We start from the raw sequence: 24532 nt of genomic DNA, 5'->3' as shown, positions 1-24532 counted from the left end.
GTGCTTGTGTGTGTGTGACAGACGAGGTGACAGCCAGTGATAAACCCTGATCACCAGGGTACAGTGAACAGCTTCCATGAATAAATATAGAAAATGTAATATTCTCCAACTCCCAGATGTAAATATACATTTCAGAAAACTGTAATTGCTAATGCGATGACAAATGTGATTCATAAAACTCTGTTTGAAATGACTAATGTGTTGCATTTTGACAGAGGTTTATTTATTTGCAAAGTCAGTGTGTATATGTTGTGTCTCCTTGGGGTAATCCAGAGCAGGAATTAGACAGCAATGTGTGTGTGAGAGAGTGAGAGTGAGTGAGTGAGTGAGTTGAGTGAGTGAGTTGAGTGAGTGAGTTGAGTGAGTGAGTGAGTTGAGTGAGTGAGTTAGTTGAGTGAGTGAGTGAGTTAGGTGAGTGAGTGAGTGAGTGAGTGAGTGAGTGAGTGAGTGAGTTGAGTGAGTGAGTGAGTTGAGTGAGTGAGTTGAGTGAGTGAGTGAGTGAGTGAGTGAGTGAGTGAGTGAGTGAGTGAGTGAGTGAGTGAGTGAGTAAGTGAGTGAGTGAGTGGGAGAGAAAATGCAGCTAGCTGACAGATGGTTACAGTACGCATGCATTCTGTCATAATAAAGCCTTGGGTTTTTAGAAGAGTAGAATAGAGTCAATTGAAATTAAGATAGAGTGTAGAAAAGGCCATGAAATCAATAGTCAGGATTTCAATAGACTTCAGCATTAATGGACTCTATTGTGCAAATATTTATTTTTCAATATTGCCTATCATGTTCCTCAGATTGAACATATGTGAAACACAGCTCACGGTTCAATTAAAGCAAACTGGAGGATTACTTTGAATCTAGGATATAAAGCAGCCCCAAAAGGGATTTGGCTGCAAGCCACCCAATTCTGTTCTTTTTTTCACCATTTTGTCTTTTGAAAAATCAGATCACCTCTGAAAAAGATCTGATGTGAAAAGATCTGATGTGATTGGTCAAAATACCAATTAGTGGAAAAAAGGTAAGATTGGGCTGCCTGTCTAAACGCAGCCTCTGTGTTCTGACACAAGTAGCCTATGTTATATGCTGACATGAGACATGAGGAGTTTTACCAGGGACAACTGTGGTGTATGACGTATGACACATGCAAACATAGACCATAACACCAGCAAAATACAACTGGCAACAGCTAGCAGCAACACAACAATGCAGTAGCATGAACATTCTAACATGACAACCATGCTGGGAGAGCATACAGATGTAGGATCTTAATTTCATCCCTTTTTTGTTGCCGAGAATTTTCCTGAACAGCAGGAAATACAAACGTGTAGTGTATTTCTGTTTTAAAACGGCTTCTAAAGTTTATAATTTCCACTTTGAAATTTCAGACTTGATTTGCCCTGATGAAAAATGTATTAACCCTGACAAAAACCTTTTCTGTTGCTGCGGGATTATTTTCCAGCTGTAGCATTCTGGCTCAAATGAAGAGCCTACATCTGTAGATGGATCAATCAGTGTAGAAAAAGAGAGAAAGAGGTGTGTGTGTGTGTGTGTGTGTGTGTGTGTGTGTGTGTGTGTGTGTGTGTGTGTGTGTGTGTGTGTGTGTGTGTGTGTGTGTGTGCGTGTGCGTGCGTGCAAGGGGGACAGACAGAAGTACATGAATGCAGAAAGCCATACTAACCTCGGGGTTCTAATGAATTGTCTACTTTGTCGTTAACGTCAAAAACACGGTCATGTACGCCTATAGTTTTCACGCAGTTGTCTAGAGATAGAAATAGAGATAATAGATTTCATTAGAGATAATAAGCCAAATAGGTTAGTGACACCCTCCCCCAAACTACCCATCCTTAAAACAAAGATCCCCAAGCCCCAAGCTCATGACAGCATTCACAAGACGTGTGCAATTCATTTCATTCAAATCTTTCATTCTTCCACTTGTCTTTGGATAGAAACAATGGTAGCCACTGCCATAGGTTAACAATATAGGAGCTGTCATGAGATATGAAACTGACATGTTCAACAGAGAGCAAGGAGTCATTCAGAAGGCGTATTGAGAGCAGGGAAAATACACCACGAGTGTTAAACAGGCTCCATGTCAACGTTTCTGTTGTAGCTGGAGAGACTTACTTGATGGTCGGACGAAAACTTTGAGTTTCAGGCATGTTCTTCTTCCGTTCTCAGCGATGGTGGAGGCTGGAAAACAAGGACACAAGAACACAGATAAAGACAATGCTACTAGAGTACATCTTAAAACATTTTCAAAAACAATTGTCCTCTTTTCAAGGGACTGCAACATACTGTTCAACACACTATTTTCTGCACCAACAGAGAGCAGAGTTCAATTTAATCTTGCCTTTGTAATATGACTCTGAGCACGCATCCAGATAGTTAATTGTACTCATGCTGACTGCTAAGTGGATTTGGTAGGTGTTGTCATGGTGCCATTGGACGGAAAGCTTTTTCAGACAGTCAAATCAAATCAAATTTTATTTGTCACATACACATGGTTAGCAGATGTTAATGTGAGTGTAGCGAAATGCTTGTGCTTCTAGTTCCGACAACGCCTAGGTCACTCCAGAGATTGTGTGTGTGTGTGTGTGTGTGTGTGTGTGTGTGTGTGTCCACGTGTTTTTGTTTTACTATCATTGTGGGTACCAGAAGTCCTCACAAGGATACTGAATAAGGACAAGTGGGTACATTTTGCCTGTCCCCACGAGGAAAAAAGCTATTTTAGGCTTAGGGGTTAGGTTTAGCGTTACAATTAGGTTTATGGTTAGAATTAAAGTCAGGGTTAGGGGTTACGGTTAAGTTTAGCGTTGGGAGTTAGGGTTAGGTATAGTGTTAGAGTTTGGGGTTAAGTTTAGGCTCATGGTTAGTTTAAGGGTTAAGGTTAGGGTTAGATTTAGGGTTAGGGAAAAAAGGATTTTGGATGGGAATCAATTCTTTGGTCCCCAAAAGGATAGCAATACAAAACTGTGTGTGTGTGTGTGTGCGCGTGTGTATTAGGCTACTGCGGGCAGGATTGCTTTATAAAATAGCCTGTGTGTGTGTGTGTCGCTGGTTGGCCATCAACACTAACGGCTTGGTAGCTGAGCAGGTGATGTCTCCTGTAAGAGAGGGTCAAACAGGGGTTGTGTGGACTGTGTGTGTGTGACAATCACATCCCATCCCTGCCACAGAGAATAGTTTAAAATACATTGTGTGTTCTTCATGTCTTAACACCCATGTTGGAAAGAGAACATCTTTACATTGCGCCTCCTATTGTATCACCTTCTTCTACAGAAGAAGACAATCAGATATACTTCTCCTGAGTCTTCATGCCCAGTTCCTTCCGCAACAGCCTCCTTTGTGACTTCCAGTAACGGGTTCTCTGGGCACCATTTTGTGTCATCTGAGCATCATTCCCCAGCAGATGAGATGAAGTCAAGCGTATCCCTGCCCGCCATTTGGGATTCGGGGTCTGTCATCGCCTCTTCACTGATCCTTACCCTGATCTATCGCTCTCTTTCTTCCTATTTCTATGTGTATCCCATCCTCTCTAGATGAGGCTCTCTCCTCTCGGCTGTTTTCCTCTCCTCTTTGAACACACACATGTACACACATTCCCTGGATCGGTCTCATCTACTGGTCTATCTAATCATTGGACAAGTCAATGAGCAGAGCAGGCTATTGTCTCTCTGCCGTGTGCTTTACATTGGAACAGGCCTCTTCACACAGCGCTCTGGGCAGCGCTCCGAGCAGCGCTCTGAGCATTTATTCCCTTTTACAAAGACAACAGAATGTGGGGCATTAGGAAAAAGCAGTCTCCCAAGTCCTCTTATCGTTCTAGCACATAAAAGAGACAGTCTAATAGCAATGGAAAAGAGATGGAGATCTATCCCTCTAGGCCACAGCTATATTTCATTCTCTTTTTTTCCATTTCCCTTCTTCTCCGTCTTAGGTTTTGATGTTCTCCGCTCATCAGATGTGATGTATATGCACTGGCAAAACCATCTCCCTTAACTTCCTCCTCTCTTTCGCATTATCTCTTGTATTGTGTGTGACACCGTTGGCTCGTCAGCTGAATGTAAACGTGTGTGGGAGGAGAGCGGATCTCCAAATGGTGTCTTGCTCACATCAGTTCACACGGAGCCGATGAAGGAGGGATGAAGGAGGGATGAAGGAGAGATGAAGGAGGGATGAAGGAGGGATGAAGGAGGGATGAAGGGGAGATGAAGGAGGGATGAAGGAGGAATGAAGGAGGGATGAAGGAGGGATGAAGGGGAGAGGAAGGAGGGATGAAGGAGGGATGAAGGAGGGATGAAGGAGGGATGAGAGAAAATAAAAAAAGCAGTGTCTTAACATGGCGAGCATGGCAGAGGCAGTCAGTGACACATTAATGAAGCTTGGCTACCCTCCCTCGCCTGTTCGGTTGCTCACTCACCCCTTTTCACTCCCCCTCTCGCTCTCAAATACACACACACAGGGCCCTGCTGAAATCCAAATGTTTTTATCATCATCTTTGTGGGTGGAGTCGAGTCAGGGCTATCCACACCAACCACTTAACTCACACTACAGATCAAACGTGATGAGCTTGATGAAAGTGGCAGAATACACTCCACGTGGGAGCCTCTCTTTGCCATCTGTAAGCTATTTGCCACCCACACAAACAGAAAATAATAAAGTGCACGGAAGAGAAAATACGCAGTGCTCTCTGTCCCAATACTGGGGATTACCATCAATTTACCTCTTTATCTCTCTAACCACTGATATGAAAGGATAGAGTTTCATAATGCGTCTTCATCTATCAAGCCCTTTCATAACTGTGAAAATGATAGAAAGCCGACAAGGAAAGGGAACCTCTTTGCCGTGGTTTAGTGTTAAAGATGCATTCGTTGGGTTTTCATTGTTCGTAAACGACGAAGGGAAGATTTAGCTGCACTGCATTCCTTCTGGCAGCTATCCATTCTTTGGGCTTGATGAGGACCCCTCTGCCCTTAGAGCCCACGCCGTCCATGCCAGATCCGGTTTATTTTGGATTACCATACAGGGGAGGGGCAAATTATTGTTCTTGTCAGGCACTAACATCAACACCTGCTATTCTGGTTCCCATCAAGCCCAAGCCCCAGCCATCCATCCATCCATCCACCCAGGCTGATGCCTTTGAAAGGCAGAGGCACTGAAAGGATGCCCCAGAACAGAGGACCAGGTTGGGTTACTCCTCAGAGCGATGTCCCCTGGCTGTTAACGACTGGTCCCCTCAGTACACTGCATAATGCAGGTGCATTAAGGCAAATGGAATGAACCAGAATCCAATTACGCAAGAACAAACAGGTGCGCTCAGGGTGGATTAAATGAGATATTGTTTCAATCTCAGCCACGCCGCAATTGTAATGTTATCTGGAAAACACATTTCCTTTGGCTTACTTACAATATGAAACATAACAATGGATACAAAATGGCAACATTATGTGTTTGGAAAGGGAGGGAAATTAAGTTTGTTCGTGAGTTACCTTATTGGATATTATTATGCAACATTATTAGCATTTTTACGAGGTAGTTTCAGTATGTAGCTGAAAAAAATAGTAAAAGCTGTGAGTTAATGAAGCCAGTCAGAGGATTTGGCAATTATTTTCCATCTGTTTTTTCCCTAAATTCAAAGTCATTTGGGGGCTTTCACGGCCAGTGAACCATAGTCCAGTTTTGATACTTCCAACTCCTCATCATTTCAGATTAGCAAGCACAATGCGGATGATAGGCTTAGAAATCATATAATTATTATTTTGGACAATATTGGAGAGATTAGACAAGGCAATAACGCAATAATTTCAAATGATTGCTTTTATGGTTAGTAATAATGATGGATTACATCTATATAGCTCTTCTTGTCATTATGTCTACTGCAAAGTGCTGTATGATCATACATTCCATCCACCACCTACAGCAGGGTTCCCCAACTGGTGGCCTGCAGTCTGAATTTGGCCCATGGGTGGTTTTATTTGGCCCCCTAAGTTTATTGAGCAGAAAAGAAAACTCAATATTGGACATAAAATACTGTAAAACACCAGGAAATCAGCTACAAGTGATTTTAATTTTGAAAATCTGTTCCCAAGTATTCCCACGCATAATAGAGACGCTTGATCGTAATAGCAACACTGCTTGTATTCGCTAAAAAGGCTAAAAAGATAGCGCCGGCAGAGATGGTCGCTTCGCTTCGGGTTCTTAGGAAACTATGCAGTATTTTGTTTTTTTATGTATTATTTCTTACATTGTTACCCCAGGAAATTTTAAGTCTTATTACATACTGCCAGGAAGAACTATTGGATATAAGAGTAACGTCAACTTACCAACATTACGACCAGGAATATGACTTTCCCGAATCGGATCCTCTGATTGGACCACCAGCCAGGACAATGGATCAGATCCCAGTAGGCAACACAAAACAATAGCGCCACAGAAGGGGCAGACGGAGCGGTCTTCTGGTCAGGCTCCGTAGACGGGCATATCGCTCACCGCTCCCGAGTATACTACTCGCCAATGTCCAGTCTCTTGACAACAAGGTAGACATAATTCGAGCAAGGGTTGCCTTCCAGAGAGACATCAGAGATTGTAGCATTCTCTGTTTCACAGAAACACGGCTCACTCAGGATATGTTATCGGAGCCGGTAAAGCCACCCAGTTTCTTCACGCATCGCACGGACAGAAACAAACATCTCTCTGGTAATAAGAAGAGCGGGGGGTGTATGCCTTATGATTAACGAGTCGTGGTGTGATCATAACAACATACAGGAACTCAAGTCCTTTTGTTCACCTGACCTAGAATTCCTTACAATCAAATGCTGACTGCATTATCTACCAAGAGAATTCTCTTGGATTATAAATCACAGAAATGTATATCCCCCCTCCCCCAAGCAGACACCTTGACTGCCCTGAAAGAACTTCATTGGACTCCATGTAAACCATATATCCTGAGGCTACATTTATTGTAGCTGGGGATTTTAACAAAGCTAATCTGAAAACAAGGCTCCCTAAATGTTATCAGCATATCGAATGCGTGACTCGGGCTGGCAGCATTCTGAATCATTGCTACTCTTACTTCCGCGATGCAAACAAAGTCCTCCCTCGCCCTCCCAGACAAATTAAACAACTTCTTTGCTCGCTTTGAGGACTATACAGGGCCACTGACACAGCCCGCTACCAAAACCTGCAGGCTCTCCTTCACCGCGGCCAACGTGAGTAAAACATTTAAACGTGTTAACCCTCGCAAGGCTGCCGGCCCAGACGGCATCCCTAGCCGCGTTCTCAGAGCAAGCACAGACCAGCTGGCTGGTGTGTTAACGGACATATTCAATCAATCCCAATCCCAGTCTGCTGTTCCTACATGCTTCAAGAGGGCCACCATTGTTCCTTTTCCCAAGAAGGATAAGGTAACTGAGTTAAACGACTATCGCCCCGCAGTACTCACTTCCGTCATCATTTTTTTAAATGTTATTTATTTCACCTTTATTTAACCAGGTAGGATAGTTGAGAACAAGTTCTCATTTACATCTGCGACCTGGCCAAGATAAAGCAAAGCAGCGCGACAGCAACAACACAGAGTTACACATGGAATAACAAACATACAGTCAATAATACAATAGAAAAAGTCTATATACAATGTGTGCAAATGAGGTAGGACAAGGGAGGTAAGGCAATAAATAGGCCATAGTGGTGAAATAATTACAATATAGAAATTAAACACTGGAGTAATGGATGTGCATAAGATGAGTGTGCAAGTAGATATACTGGGGTGCAAAGAAGCAAAATAAATAACAGTATGGGGATGAGGTAGTTGGATGGGCTATTTACAGATGAGCTGTGTACAGCTGCAGTGATATGTGACCTGCTCTGAGAGCTGGTGCTTAAAGCTAGTGAGGGAGATATTAGTCTCCAGCTTCAGTGATTTTTGCAGTTCGCTCCAGTCATTGGCAGCAGAGAACTGGAAGGAGAGGCGGAATTGGCTATGGGGGTGACCAGTGAAATATACCTGCTGGAGCACGTGCTACAGGTGGGTGCTGCTATGGTGACCTGAGATAGTGAGCTGAGATAAGGCGGGGATTTACTTAGCAAAGACTTATAGATGATCTGGAGCCAGTGGGTTTGGCGACGAATATGAAGGGAGGGCCAGCCAACGAGAGCATCAGGTCGCAGTGGTGGGTGGTATATGGGGCTTTGGTGACAAAACAGATGGCACTGTGATAGACTGCATCAAACTTGCTGAGTAGAGTGTTGGAGGCTATTTTGTAAATGACATCGCCAAAGTCAAGGATCTTCCTTTGAAAAGGGGGATGACTGCGGCAGCTTTCCAATCTTTGGGGATCTCAGATGATACGAAAGAGAAGTTGAACAGGCTAGTAATAGGGGTTGCAACAATTGAGGCGGATAATTTTAGAAGAGAGAGGGTCCAGATTGTCTAGCCCGACTGATTTGTAGGGGTCCAGATTTTGTAGTTCTTTCAGAACATCAGCTATCTGGATTTGGGTGAAGGAGAAATGGGGGAGGCTTGGGCAAGTTGCTGTAGGGGGCGCAGGGCTGTTGACCAGGGTAAGGGTAGCCAGGTGGAAAGCATGGCCAGCTGTAGATAAATGCTTACTGAAATTCTCAATTATCGCAGATTTATCAGTGGTGACAGTGTTACCTAGCTTCAGTGCAGTGGACAGTTTGGAGGAGGTGCTCTTATTCTCCATGGACTTTACATTGTCCCAGAACGTTTCGGAGTTTGTGCTACAGGATGCACATTTCTGTTAGCATTTGCTTTCCTAACTGCCTATGTATATTGGTTCCTAACTTCCCTGAAAAGTTGCATATCTCGGGGCTATTCAATGCTAATGCAGTACGCCACAGGATGTTTTTGTGCTGGTCAAGGGCAGTCAGGTCAGGAGTGAACCTGCGCTATATCTGTTCCTGGTTCTACATTTTACATTTTTAAAATGGGGCGTGCTTATTTAAGATGGTGAGGATAGCACTTTTAAAGAATAACCAGGCATCCTCTACTGACGGAATGAGGCCAAATAAAGTGCTTTGAAGAGACTAGTCAAGGATCATATCACCTCCACCCTACCTGACACCCAAGACCCATTCCAATTTGCTTACCTCATAGTCATTGTATCATTTCAAATCCAAAGTGTTGGAGTCCAGAGCCAAAACATCCAAAAATATGCCACTGTCCCAATACTTTTGGAGCTCACTGTAGCATGCACCCAGATACCCTTGCACGCATTCACATGCACGCACATGCATCAACAAGCCGCACAGCAGTCTGCGTTTCTTTCATGAATGAAACAATAGAAGAAGAAAAAACTACGACTAAGAACAACAACTGCAGTGCTGTTGGCCACACAACCTGTGGGTGGGGAAATTGAGGAGATGGCCCCGGGAGAGGACCATTAACCAGATGTTGCTATAGTCCAATCACAATAGGCGGTACTGAAGGATGGATGGAGGATGAGGGTCAGAGGAGAGAGGGGAGGAGGCCGTGGAAAGCATATAAAGCCTTTCGCTATTTCCTCACATCTTTCAACCGGTGCCAAATATGAACCCAATTCATCCCTCATGCTACTGGCTCAGAGATGCAAGAGAAAGTGAGAGGGACGCAGTGAGAGATAGAGGACGTTGTTCTTGATTCTGGTGACTTTTTCATCTTTTTTATATATATGTGGAAAAACTGTCATTGTCTAGTACGTGATTCCTAGTTTGTCCTCGTTTCTCTTATTTCCAGGCTTTTCACAGCATTAGCGAAGCGCCATTACTCTTTCCCAGGGACAAAAGCGATAATTACATTATTGGTGGTCAAACGCTAGTTTGTTGATTAGAGCCTTTTCCCCCTTATCTTCCTCCCTCCTTTCTTCCTTCAACAAGTGTTCCATTACTTACCTCACTCCTTTGATTAGCTAAGTCTGGCCAGCCAGGCAGACAGCTCGCTGGACAACTGTTTCCAGTTAATTTTTTAAATGGGGGGCCTCAGAACCATGAGGATTCTGATGGCTGGGTCATTAGTGGCTGTGTTCTGTGACTGGAACCTTAGCGGCAGCCAATAGAGACGCCCCCCCAGGGGAGCAGTTGGGTGGCGGCCATTCTCTGGTAGTGTTTGAGGGAGGGAGGGAGTGTAACGTGCTGTCTGGAGGGCAGGCACACTGGGCTAGCCGCCATGGAGAGGAACAGTGACACACAGGGATGGGAAATGACCCAGAATTACAGAGGAGAGGAGAGGAGAGAAAGTAACCCATCTATCTAAATTATAATAATGCATTTGAGTCCAAGCGGTTGACTGTGGTTTCTGTCACACTATTTCATGTTGTTGAGTCATTTCTGAGAGCTGATGACAGGAATGATTTTTCACATGAATGGGTAGAGCCTGAGTTATTATCATGTCTGTACCCAGGTTTCCTACTCACCCATAGGAATGGAAATGCAGAGGCCCTCTGTGACTATTATGCATCCTCCTTCAGCCTAAAAACATATACCTATTGTGTACATATATACCATCCATTCCTGCTGCCGCAGAATAGTGCCTCTGTATGACTTGCATTATAGGGTACATGATACTATACCACAAGCACGACAGAACGGCTATGCCTTGCGTCTTGAATCACGTGTGTGCAAGACAATCCTTTTGAAAATGAACATCAAAACGATGTTCTTAGGTTGGCTTACCACTTACTGTAACGATCCAGCTGTGTATCTTGTTGCACTTTATAGATTATGCCGTACTGTAGTGTTTTGACATTTGCGAGCACGGCTGATGTTTTTTGACCATGGCCTACCTGGTTTTTGTCAGGTCAATCAGACAGATCTGTTCTGTTTCTAACTCCGCACCTGAGAACTCATTTCATCCTTGTTCACGGGACATAGTAGTGACGGATCATGTTTTCTGTCACTGTGTAGTCCACGAAGGCAATACGAGCAACATAACTCATAGCAGACAACTGCTTGATGACACCAGCTAGTTTCCCATTCGTCACACATCGCATCGACTCACAGACACTTTTTTTCCCCTTCTCTCAACCCTCGCTCTTCTGATATTGGATTTGGGCCCTTCTGAGATTAAAATCGCTCCACAGATTCTCTATATTAGAAAAAGATGCTGCTTTCAGCGTTCCCTGATCTGCAGGGTTCACTTAAGCCGCCAATGCTGGCTGACTTCTGACCTAGGAAGCGCTCCCCTTGCCCTTGCCCTTCCCCATCCCTTCCTTAGCAGCGTCTGTCAGAGTGGCCGACACGCCACAGCCGTAACTCAATCACAGCTAATCCAGTATTCTGCTGAATTGCTTGCAGATGTGAGTAACATTAAATGGCTTCCTGCAGGCAGTGCATTTTGCATACTCACTCTCTCACTCTCGCACTCACACCCACTCTCACTCACACCCACTCTCACTCATTTATAGAAAGAAAGGAAGCATGGGAAGAAGAAAAAACGTTTTGGCCCATGCTGTTACGACTGACTCTAGCCCTCTGTTTCTCTCTACCTCTCTCTCCCTCTACGACTTGATAGACAATTCAGCTCCTCTAAAAAGAGAGCTGCGGCTGGCAACGAAAAATGAAGAATCATGGTCTCGATTTGGGTTTATTCCCCGCGACCTGCTAGCTTTGATTAAGCCGTTTGTGTTGTTGAAGCACCTGACAGCAGAACTCTGTCTCCTCTTTATAATTGTATCACAGATGCAACAAATCAAGCCCTCGCCCGCACCGAACCCAAAGGTCGAAAACACCATTAGCGGGCGTTTCTCCGTCAGAATATAATTTAACATCTTAATCTTCATCTACGGACCAGATAGTGAATCAATCAATGGTCTGCGGGCATTTCTTTCCCAGCCCATCTCCCTCAGCTCCTTGAGTTACTGAAAGAACAATTCATTATGAGACTCAGTGTAAATCACGGTGGTTGCTTTGAGTTCCTCTCTCCATTGCAATTAATATAATACGCATTTTTGAAGAAGGATAATGCCAAAATTCAATTACATGATTATTTACTTTCAAATTCCTTTGCAATTCCTCAACACGAATGCCCCAAAATAAGCACGACATCACCACATTACTTCCCCAGCCATATGTATTGTCCATATTTCCAATCCCAAACCACACAGTATATCATGTCATTTTTCTTCAACATTATACCAACCACAATATACAGAGCTATCCTGCCAGACACACTCACATGCCCCCATCCCCCACCAGTCTTGTTAAACAGCCACTGGGTTTTCTTCTCCCGCAATCATCTGTCTGGTCTGCTATGCTCTGCATGTTTTTGAATGCAAATGAGGGGTTTTCTAGAGCCTCCTGTAGTGTGGTTATTACCCCCCCCCCCCCCCCCCACACACACACACACACACACACAGTGCCCTCCCTGTCAGAAAGCGGAACCTGTCCAATCAACAGGTTCTCAATGGCATCCACTGCTGTGTTCAACAAAAACACAACCATTCACCGCTGTCCTTTTGGGAAGAGTCATGTTGAAGAATGTTTAACAATATCACTCTCACTTGTCTGCTTCTTTCATGCTAGACAATATCCCCTCGGCAACATCCACAAAACAATTTCTCCAGATTTGGAAGCAAGCTAAGCGAACGTTGACTGAAAACACATCATTCTAAAACGACGTGCTAAATCGTATACTGTAGAGTTGAATATATATATATATGTATACGGGTAGTTACGGTATGCCTGACCTCTGTGATGGCAGTAGGTGTTGTATGGAAATCTGAAAGTAAGACAGATGTGTAACAAATTGTTCACACTGATGCTGGTGATACAATGGTGATTTTGATGATGATGTAAGCTACTCATGAAGCAAATGAATTTCAGAAGCAGCTGAGGATCATAACGGCTATGCTTCTGCTGCTGCTGATGCTGCTAACGAGGATCAGGAGGAGGATGAGAGCTATGATGAAGGTGTTGCTGGTGCTGGTGACGTTGCGGTCAATCTGGGGCCTTTGTGAGTAAACATGCCCCAGAAAAGAGTATTACTATAATACAGATGTAATTTTTTTCCCCTTCCGCTGTTCTCTCTTCACTATACTCTATCCAATCAACAAACACCCCCCCCCCTATGTCTTACAGATGTTCAATCTGGACACAAAAGCATTGGGAAATCACATGTCGGCAGAGCTCATGGTGGATGACTTTAATATCCGCAGCAGTGGCCAGAGAGGCGACACGCTGGAATCACTCAGAGAGCAATGAAGCCGCAGGCATCGAAAGCAATATGACATTGTATAGCAGAATGGATGTGTTCTATGGGTAGCCTATCAGTTGGAGTGTAATTTAAGATAGCACTCTGGACCGGTATCTTTTCAGCGGGATGAGAAAAAAACGGTTGGAAATAAAACGTACAGGGGGAAGTGTCTAACCCTAAACCTCATCTAACTCCAACCGTGGCGATTTCCCTTCCCTTCCCTCTCCCTTCCGATCAAGTCAAATTGTATTTGTCGCGTGCTTTCGTAAACAACAGCTGTAGACTAACGGCGAAATGCTTACTTTTACAGCCCCTTCCCAACAACGCAGAGAGATAGAGTCGAAAAAGAATGACACAAGGAAATGAATACGCAATGAGTAGCGACGTGCCATTTCTACTGTGATTCTCAGCTCTATCAGGGCTGACAAGGCAAGCAGTCTGTAACAGAAAACTCTACTAAGAAGCTTTTGACCTGCTGCCATGAGGCTTAATAGCACCGTCATAGAACAGGCATATGAGACATAAATACCATATATAGTCATGGCAGCTGGTGTTAGCTCATGACAACTGGCCATACACAGGCAGTTAGTTATTTAGGTAAGGGTTTTGGCTAGCGGCGGGCCTAGCCAATTAGCTGAATTAAACGTTGGTTAGTGTCATGCTGACAATGGCCAACATTCAAGAATTTGGGAGGTTTTTGTAATGCAACCCCTCCATCTCGACTGCTTCGGAAAGGGAAAGAAAGAAACAGGTGGAGATAATAAAGGAGAGAGAGAGAGAGAGAGAGAGAGAGAGAGAGAGAGAGCGAGAGAGAGAGAGAGAGAGAGAGAGAGAGAGAGTCCCTGGTTGGCTGTCAGGTTAACTGCCTCCATCATAAATGGTGATGATGGATAAAACAGACTTGTGTGTAGATCTACCAATAATATCCCACTGATATCCCCTGCCCGTTTCAACACTCCAGGCAGGGGTCATGTTTCATGGGGAAAGATGTCTGGGATTGTTTGGCAGCTTGTCCTTAACTGTCAGAAATGATACCGTACCAAAAAATGCAGATGGAGGATCTTAATTTGAGCCAGTTCGCTACGGCAGGAAAAGAATCCTGCAGCAACAGGAAATGTGAATTATACTGTAATTAATGGGCATTTTGTAAAGGGGCTGAGACGTTTTTCGCAAGGGAAAACCATGTCTGACATGTCAAAGTGGAAATGACAAACTTCAGAATCCTTTTTAAACCTCAAATACACCTCAATAATACACTACAAGTTTAAAATGTCCTGCATAGCAATGAAGGCCTACCCCGGGCGATGCTGGGGCAATTGTGCGCCACCCTATGGGATTCCCAATCACGGCCGGATGTGATAAAGCCTGGAATCGAACCAGGGAATGTTGTGATGCCGCTTGCACTGAGATGAAGTATATTAGACCGCTGCGCCACCGATACCATTTGAAAGGAAACATTTTGAAGTTGGTGAAAATGTGAAATGAATGTAGGAGACTATAACACATTAGATCTGGTAAAAGATAATACAAACAAAAAAAACGTGCTTTTTTTATCATCTTTGAAAGAGAAAGGACATACTTTCAGATAGGAGTCTAGGTGTAATTTAGATTCTGGCCACCAGAAGGCAGCAGTGTTCGTGCAAAGTTTCAGACTGATCCAATGAAGAATTACATTACTGCACAATATTTTGTATCAAGTCTGCCAGGAGTTTGCCCAAATGTGCCGAATTGGTCAATTTATACATTTTCAAGTATATTACTATAGAGAACATACAAAAATGCTATGGTAATAAAAAATATAAGTTTACACACTCCATGGAATGTCATACATGATAGGGTTCCGGTGGCATGCATTGAAACACGTGGCCTTATCGTGGCTTTCTTTAGCAAATTACTATGAGTTAACAGACTTATTTCCTAAAACTTTTCAATACTAAGCATCATATTAAGGTGTTGGACATTAAATGTGTGACAGTAAATAACTAGCAGGTCTATTTTGCTTCAGCAGCTAGAATTTGTCTGTCCACAATTCACTTGCGGGAACAAGGTGGCTCATAACACCAGACATCAGAAAGAGCTGGCCGCTACTATACGAGAGATTGTTTTGGAGGAGATTGTATCTGCACCCGACTTACAATTAAAACCGGTAAATGAATCATTGGCAGTGCTCGCTGCTGAAGTGGATACCCATTCAACTAACGTGGAAAGTCTGGAGAAGACAGCCAATGCGACAGAGGTACAACTCCATGACCTGGAAACAGAGCAAGCTAAGTTGGAAGGGATAATCAAACTCCTAAAAGAGAAAACAGAATCACTCGAAACTCATTCCTGTAAATTCTATGTGCAGGTCACAAGACATGAAATTAGTGTGGAAGTGGGCAACCCAACTCCCTTCATGAGTGATCTTTTCCATGAACTGTTTGAGCAGGAGGAGCTGGATCCCATACCGCTGATTAACATTGCGTACCACACGGGTCAACTCCGCAATGGTTCTCGTTGTATGATTGTACGGATCCACAGGTTCGAAGTCGAGCGGCGAAATGTTCGCAATCACACAGCCGAGCTTATGGCTATGATGCTGGCCTAAGCATAAGACAATGATGAGGACACCCCCCCCCCATGTTTGGCAACAAGGAACAATATTATATTATTGCTGAGCATTGAACTTGTTTTAATTATATTGCCTATGGTCCAGAACACTTGAACAGTGATGACACCATGGCAAATAATGAACAATGGACAATAGACACGGAGTGTTCAAAACATTAGGAACACCTTCCTAATATTGAGTGGCACCCCCTTTTGCCCTCTGAACAGTCTTAATTCGTCAAGGGGAATAGACTCTAGCAGGTGTCGAAAGCGTTCCACAGGGATGCTGGCCTATGTTGAATCCAATGCTTCCCACAGTTGTGTCAAGTTGGCTGGATGTCCTTTGGGTGGTGAACTATTCTTGATACAAACGGGAAACTGTTGAATGTGAAAAACCCAGCAGCATTGCAGTTCTTTACGCACTCAACCCGGTGCGCCTGGCACCTACTACCATACCCTGTTCAAAGGCACTTAAATTTTTTTGTCTTGCCCATTCACCCTCTGAATGACACACATACATAATCCATGTCTCAATTGTCTTTAAAAATCCTGAGGAAGACTTTAGCTTGACATCGAAACATCAGTCACCTGTCCACATCCTGTACAAATGGATTAAATAAATAGTTGCTTTTTTTTTTGGAGTGCGCCAACTCCTTTTAACCTTGAATTAGTCCTTTTGGAAGTGTTTCTTGGTAAGCCCTTCTCACGCTTAAAAATCCTTCTTTAACCTGTCTCCTTCCCCTCATCTACACTGATTGATTGTGGATTCAACAACGTGACATCAATAAGGGATCATAGCTTTCACCTGGATTCACCTGGTCAGTCTGTCATGGAAAAAGTTCCTAATGTTTTGTACACTCAGTGTACGGAGGTGTCATGTGTACTGAGTCTGGTCTCTTGCGTGGCTACAGCCCACATCGGTAGCTCTGTGTTGTTTGCAGTTTCTGGTGTTTTGTGGTGGGAAACCGAGCGGGTCGAGCGTAAGACGTCAACCCTGTTATCCGTTGATAGACAGTTTTGCGATGTTTTATGACGTATTCATGTTCTGTGCGACACTCCCTGTCGCACACAACAAGCTTCCACCCCCCCTCTCACAAGGGGTTTTATGGCTCATTTAAGATATTCCTGTTTGTCAATTTAACCTCTTGAGATATTCCTCTAAAAAAAAAATTTTAAACGTCTTGAGATGGGGAAATGAAGTATGAAGTTGAACATGTGCTCTTTATGACAGAATGCAAACATTTGGTGAAAGTCAACTTCTTAAAAAGGCCACCGAATTGGTGGAACGACCCAGAAGTTCTGGAGGAAAAAGTAGAAGTGATCTTCTACATACGCTAAGTAGCATATTCTAACCTCACACCTTGGTTGATCCACACAGTACGATCTCAAACAGGACACACACACAAACAATACACTGAAGTAAAATCTCAGTACATCAATAGACATATTGGTGTCAGAGTACGCGGTTTAGGAGACAGTGTGTGGAGGTGGTATTTGGCAGTGCAGTGAATCAGTGAGTCCAACTACAAGCATATTTCAGCAGCAGCAAAGTGATACTTTCAGCCCAACTCCATCACCCAGCTTTGCTAAAAAAAAACTGATTTCCCTGGGGTGGCAGCCTCAGACGAACTCACACACACACACACACACACACACACACACACACACACACACACACACACACACACACACACACACACACACACACACACACACACACACACACACACACACACACACACCTCTCCACAGCCATGACACATGAAACCCCAGCACCTCTGGGCTGTTTAACCTCACATCGTAATATGAAGAGTAACCCCTCACTGCCATTCTTTACGAAGCATGGGATACTATTCAGCAGGGAACACTTCTAATGTTCAAATTTGTCTTAATCAGTCTCCCAGAGGATTCCGTTCCCTTTTCTTTTTTTTTTTAGGGAAGAACATTCTAGGAGCAATGTGTTCTAAATGAAAAGCTGCAGTGAAATGTGAGTCTACAAGTGTCTCCTCTAATCGCAAGGTTGTAAAAACACGGGGTGAGGAGTCAAGGCTGTTAGAGGCTGTTTTCTATCAAACACACACCACAGTTCCTGTAATATGGGGTTAGGGCTCTGTGTCCTGTGTAACAGGCAGAAAATGAGCTGAGATAGACGATATATTCCACAAAGGCCCATAGTGAAGTGGATCAGTCCAGTAAAGAGTTCTAGAGAGTAATGTGTTGTTTTTTTTTTATGACAGCTTTGCCAAGACTTCCTAACAAACCAGACCCAATTTGAAGTATCATATTCTTCTAATATAAACTTGGATGTGAAATGGTTGTTCTTCTGAGACGGCTTAATACAATTCTAAACACGTTAAGGGCTGCATCCGCCCTCCCCTCCGACATCAGTCTTACTTCAACTGTAACGCGTAATGGTACAACATGTGACATTACTCTCTAGTACTCTCACACACAGATGCAGGATCGTAATTTGATCCCTCTTCTGTTGCTGAGAATTTTCCTGCACGGCAGGAAATGCAAACTTGCAGTGTATTCGAGGTGTAAAAAAAAAGCTTAAAAAGTGAGTAATTTCCACTTAAAAATGTCAGACTGGATTTGCCCTAACGAAAAATGCATCAACCCATTCATTATAAAAACATTCATTATAATTCAAACAATTCACATTTCCTGTTGCTGCAGGATTCTATTCCTGATGGAGCAAAACGCCTAAAATGAAGGTCCTACATATGTATATGGTGATATACGTTAGTACTCACAGATGTAGTAGTACTCTCTGCCTGGTCTGAACTCGAAGCCCAGAGAGAAGGGGGTGAAGAGCTGGAACTTTTCGGAGAACTTGAGCGGCCCGTTGGGGGAGTGAGGCCTGTTACACTCCCAGCGTTTGAAGCCCTTGGCGGTGTGGTCACACGTACTGTAGCCGTCGTAGTTGACCATGTAGAGGACGTAGCGCTCCGTCCTCTCCTCCGGCACCGTGTCTTCATAGTGGGGACAGAACACGTCCAGGTAGTCGTTTATACACACGTCAATGTGGTAGTCTCCACGGTGGAACCTGATTGGGACAGAAACCAAGGACGAGAGCGTTAGTGTTTGGAAGACTAGTGAAGGGCTTCAACCACAGTTAGAATGGAAGATTAAAATCAGCCATCGTTTCATTTGAACGAACGGAATGAATTCGTGGATTACTCATTAACAGTCGGACACTATTGAAAGTGCCTCAAAAAGTTCCAGAAGCTCAAAGAACCTGTCCGTTTAGGGTCCAAATGAGAATGTATGTTTGGCTGCCTTTACACACGGTCAATCACAAACACAAAGTACATTACATAATAAGAACATGTTTTTTTTTTTTAACAAGGAAGTGACTTTGCTCGAGACAGTAATAGAGATTGATTGTGGTTCTTTAAAAGTAGAGTTAACATTCACGGTCCTAAACACGTTTCTGCAGTACACAGTGTGCTGGTCACAGAAGTCAATGTGACTAGGTGAGCTCACTCCCACTCCCACTTCCACTTCAGTTCATATCAACAAGATCACCGGAGAGTACTAGAACATCCTCCATTGTAAAACACACGGACACACACACACACACACACACACACAAAAACATAAACATGACAGTCCTGTTAACATTTTCTCCATGTTTTGTGTTGATGAATTTGTTTAGATATGACATGTTTTATGAGCACTGGCTGGATCTCAACATTCTTTAGATATCCGTCACGTGGCTTCAGTGAACGAGGAGGTTTGTCTTTGAATCCATCTGAGCAACACATATTTACCACTTCTCCCCGGCGTGGTGATTCGCACACTGAAAAGTCCTACTTGGACAACAACTCTCTCTTTCGGATGCCAGAAAGTTCTACCGGAAGAAAAAAAAAAGAAGACAAAAAATATATCTTTGAAAACAGAGTGAAGGAAAAACTCAGACCGAGGGTTCCAGAGAGAAAATGATTAGTGGAGATGTGAGAGAGTTGAAGCAGGAAATGTCAAACGATACCAAAATACAGCGTGTGTTTTTTTCCCCCCAGAAGGCTGTGCAGAGAGGCATGTTTATAACTCCACTGATCCACAACAGACTACAGAAGGCCATGAGGTTCTAATGCCCTCATCTGATACACACACACACACACACACACGCTAAGTTCTGGATTCCTTATTGATTTGTCCACAAACCCCTGTCCTGAGGTTCCATTGAATCTAGCCTTAACATCCTACAAGGAAAGCAATTTGTGTGGGTGTGTTTAGTTCTGGGGTGGGTATGGGGCAAGCGGACTCTAACCTCAGGGCACCGAACCCAACTTAACCCCTGAAAACAGAGTTTCATTCTCCTCCTCGCCTTTGATACGTCTGGATTTTTAATTGGGAATCAGTCTTTGTCTGGCAAGAGGAGAGACCTGACAAGAACTTTTAATTGAAAACCCTCTCATCCTTGTTCACGGGACGTAGACATCACTTAGAACACTCTGCGCTCCCTCTCTTCTAGGCTTTATCCTCTGCCCCTCTCATCTCTCCCTCTCCCCAAACTCTCTCCCTCTGACAGAGTAGAGAGTCGGCCAAAGTAAGCAGACTGCTGATGATGTTATGATGATAAAGGTGGCCCGGGCTGCATTAATAATCACACTGACGAGGACGACGCACGCACGCACGCACGCACGCACGCACGCACGCACGCACGCACGCACGCACGCACGCACGCACGCACGCACGCACGCACGCACGCACGCACGCACACACACACACACACACACACACACACACACACACACACACACACACACACACACACACACACACACACACACACACACACACACACACACACACACACACACACACACACACACACACAGCTGCTTCACTACTCCCCAGTCATTAGGGGAGGGAGAGGGGGAGAATAGCCTTTGATAGTCCTTCTCGCTTTGTGGAGTATCACATTCTATATGGAAGCCTTCACTAACACAATGTTACTAGTGGAGATTGGGCTAGCTTGGGGACTCTGACTGACACCATCTGTTTGGTGTGTGTGCACCCGTGTGTGGGGTATGTAACGTGTGTACAGTTGGAACGTTTGTGTGACGTTTATGCTAGCGTCTAATGGGGTTTTCCTGTGTTTACTCATTAGAATAAATAGCTGAGTAAGACTGTTTACCTTTAGGGCAGGCAGCATCTCATGTGTAACATCTCATTTAAAATATGTCACTGAAACCCACAGGTAGAGCAAGGCATCTCCTCTGGTTTAAATGTCACTGATTTAATCATCACAACACACGCTTCGACTGCTCAACCTCTCTGCTGTGTGTGTACATGTGCTTGTTTGTGTGTACACGCACCATGGTTTCCATGCACTCCACCAAACTGCTGTGTGTGTGTGTGTGTGTGTGTGTGTGTGTGTGTGTGTGTGTGTGTGTGTGTGTGTGTGTGTGTGTGAGAGAGAGAGATGGATCAACTGTCTCCCCCCATTCCTTGGTTCTGCTGTAGAGACAATGGTCTGGACTGCAAATTAACCAGAGGATGTTTGGGTGACTGAGCAGGACACACACACCTCCCTGCTATCAGTTCAAAAGGTGGTCTGGCACTGGGACAGAAGAGAGGGGGGCCAATAGTAGCAGATACAACAGAGTGAGTGAGTGAGTGAGTGAAAGCTAGTTTCCTCAGTCAATCTATACACACAACCTACTAGTTCAACATCTTAGAGACAGATTGTTTTACCTCTGTGTCAAACGTCTTCTCTAAACGTCAGGTTAATTAAAAGTAGAATAGAAAATATTGTTCATGTTTTTTCATGGTCCTAATGTCTTCGTGTTTATCAATACGCGATTGACTGTGGGGTTTTATAAACAATGCTGTAATTCACCGGGAAAATAGTTATTCAACACAGAACGGTCTTCAAAACACACCAGCCTCTCACATACAAGGTGTAAGTACCACGTAAATAAATCAAGCAGAAAAGTATGTATCGTAGTCATCGTAAAAAGCTAAATACAACTGATGTGTCAGTTGAAAAGGTCTAAGGCGATAGAATACTGCTGGAGTGCAGTGGAGGTCGATGGAGAGGCTGGTGATGAGTGGAGGAAGCTACACTGTACATACCACTGCTACACGCAAACATAACACAATGTAAATTACAGCTCTAAGGAGGCACTCCCTGTGTGTGTGTGTGTGTGTGTGTGTGTGTGTGTGTGTGTGTGTGTGTGTGTGTGTGTGTGTGTGTGTGTGTGTGTGTGTGTGTGTGTGTGTACTAATAACCTGAAAATCTTCTAACACTATACACCAAATTGAATCGGCAGAAGAGAAACACACACTCCAAGAATAATTCTCCCCTGTCGAGTGTTTGAGTTGAGAGTCCTTAACCCCCGACACACACCTTGTAACTGCCCCTAATACTCTCTTACTCCGAGCCATCCCGGGCACACACTTCCCCTCTGACACCCTCCACCTCTAACGACGGGTAGAACACTTTTCCAGTCTGGTGAGTAGAGTCCTTGATGCCCTGGTAATTTAGCAGGGTAATTAAAAACCGCCAGTGGATGGCAGGCTAATTGTCAAACCATGATAATTGCATGTCTTTGTTATGCTACAGCTGTTGCCAGAGAGCTCCAGGTCACAACACAGTCCTGGGGTAGAAATGGTCTCGTAAGCACCCTGTGTGTGTGTGTGTGTGTGTGTGTGTGTGTGTGTGTGTGTGTGTGTGTGTGTGTGTGTGTGTGTGTGTGTGTGTGTGTGTGTGTGTGTGTTAGGTGTTTAAACCTTTTGTTACCAGCTGATTACACCGTTCAAACACATCCCCTCGGCAGGGCCAAAAACTATCCTTGCTCCTTCCTACAAACACACTCAGAGTCAGGAGAGTTGGAACAGTGGAGTGCATGCAGAGTAAGGTACCGTACCACACCAGTCCCTGATTGGCTTATTTCCATTTCAATTACACAGTCCAGTGACATCGCTCACACACACCGCACCCAATGAGCTCCCATCAGCCTCCGCTCAAGAGCTCAGCGCAGCCGCCGGAGAGACAGAGCAAGGACGACAGACCGAGAAAAGGAAGGAGGAAGAGAAACAAAGGGTGCAGAGAGAAGAAGAGAAAGAGAGAGTGTCATTCCAACCACTTTTAAGACTTGTATAGAAAGAGAAATCATACAGTGGAACGGACAGACGTAGGAGAGAAAAGAGACAGCGAGAGAGAGCGGAGAGAGAGAGAGAGATGAGACAGAGAGAGAGAGAGAGAGAGAGAGAGAGAGAGAGAGAGAGAGTAGAGAGAAGAGAGAAGAGAGGAGAGGAAAGAGAGAGAGGAAAAGGGAAAATAGTTTTTCATTACATCTTCCTCTCCCACCAGCCCCCATGCCCCCCTCTCTCCGTCCCACCCTATCTACATCGCTATTGATCCCTCCCTCCCTCCCTCTCCACCTGCCCAGACCGGCAGAAGCTCATCTGCTGTTATAGGATTGATTAAAAAAACAATGGTGTAAGAAAGAGAGAAGGATAGGGGGATAGCAAGTGGTGAGAGCAGAGGGAAAAGAAAGAAAGACTTGTAAAGGAAGGCGGGAAGAGGAGGGAAACCAATTACCAAGGCAGAATGGTGTGGCTGGTAAAGGCTGTATCGTTCTCATGTAAAGGATTTTTAAAAATCTATAGCAAACCTACCGCACAGACACACAGTCTTCCCACACTTTACATCTTCAAAATGATGCATTTATTAAAGCATAGAATTACCCCTACGGCATATTACTGTATGCATGACAAGGCAATTTAATACTGAGCAAAGCCTGAAAAGCCACTCAGACATACACTGCCGTTCAAAAGTTTGGGGTCACTTAGAAATGTCCTTGTTTTCCATGAAAAGATATATGAAATTAGTTGCAAAATGAATAGGAAATATAGTTAAGACGTTGACAAGGTTATAAATAATGATGTTTAATTGAAATAATTATTGTGTCCTTCAAACTTTGCTTTCGTCAAAGAATCCTCCATTTGCAGCAATTACAGCCTTGCAGACCTTTGACATTCTAGTTGTCAATTTGTTGAGGTAATCTGAAGAGGTTTCACCCCATGCTTCCTGAAGCACCTCCCACAAGTTGGATTGGCTTGATGGGCACTTCTTACGTACCATACGGTCAAGCTGCTCCCACAACAGTTCAATAGGGTTGACATCCGGTGACTGTGCTGGCCACTCCATTATAAACAGAATACCAGCTGACTGCTTCTTCCCTAAATAGTTATTGCATAGTTTGAAGCTGTGCTTTGGGTCATTGTCCTGTTGTAGGAGGACATTGGCTCCAAATAAGCACCGTCCACAGGGTTTGGTGTTGCAAAATGGAGTGATAGCCTTCCTTCTTCAAGATCCCTTTTACCCTGTACAAATCTCCCACTTAACCACCACCAAAGCACCCCCAGACCATCACATTGCCTCCACCATGCTTGACAGATGACGTCAAGCACTCCTCCAGCATCTTTTCATTGTTTCTGAGTCTTACGAATTTTCTTCTTTGTGATCCAAACACTTAAAATTTACATTAATCTGTCCATAACACATTTTTCCAATCTTCCTCTGTCCAGTGTCTGTGTTCTTTTGCCCATCTTAATCTTTTCTTTTTAATGGCCAGTTTGAGATAGGGCTTTTTCTTTGCAACTCTGCCTAGAAGGCCAGTATCCCGGAGTCGCCTCTTCACTGTTGACGTTGAGACTGGTGTTTTGTGGGTACTATTTAATGAAGCTGCCAGTTGAGGACTTGTGAGGCGTCTCTTTCTCAAACTAGACACTCTAAAGTACTTGTCC

At 44.1% G+C, this 24532-nt stretch overlaps 1 protein-coding gene across 2 annotated transcripts in view; it reads right to left on the bottom strand.

Annotated features, from left to right (window-relative positions):
• efna5b (ephrin A5b) overlaps window positions 1–24532 on the bottom strand; it is a 110974-nt gene that overhangs the window by 3067 nt on the left and 83375 nt on the right. Inside the window, exons 2-4 of one of the 2 annotated variants that reach the window (XM_036980123.2) lie at window positions 18523–18815; window positions 2116–2181; window positions 1670–1750 (exon numbers count right to left, since the gene is read on the bottom strand). In XM_036980123.2, coding sequence (XP_036836018.1) covers window positions 1670–1750; window positions 2116–2181; window positions 18523–18815 — 440 coding nt within the window. The remainder of the gene's footprint in view (window positions 1–1669; window positions 1751–2115; window positions 2182–18522; window positions 18816–24532) is intronic. The other variant, XM_036980124.2, reaches the window with a different exon arrangement.

The sequence above is a fragment of the Oncorhynchus mykiss genome, chromosome 6 (assembly GCF_057628025.1).
Source record: "Oncorhynchus mykiss isolate SJ-2025 chromosome 6, ASM5762802v1, whole genome shotgun sequence".
Classification (NCBI taxonomy): domain Eukaryota; kingdom Metazoa; phylum Chordata; class Actinopteri; order Salmoniformes; family Salmonidae; genus Oncorhynchus; species Oncorhynchus mykiss.
Note: the sequence above shows the minus strand (reverse complement) of the source record. Positions and strands in the feature narration are given on the sequence as shown.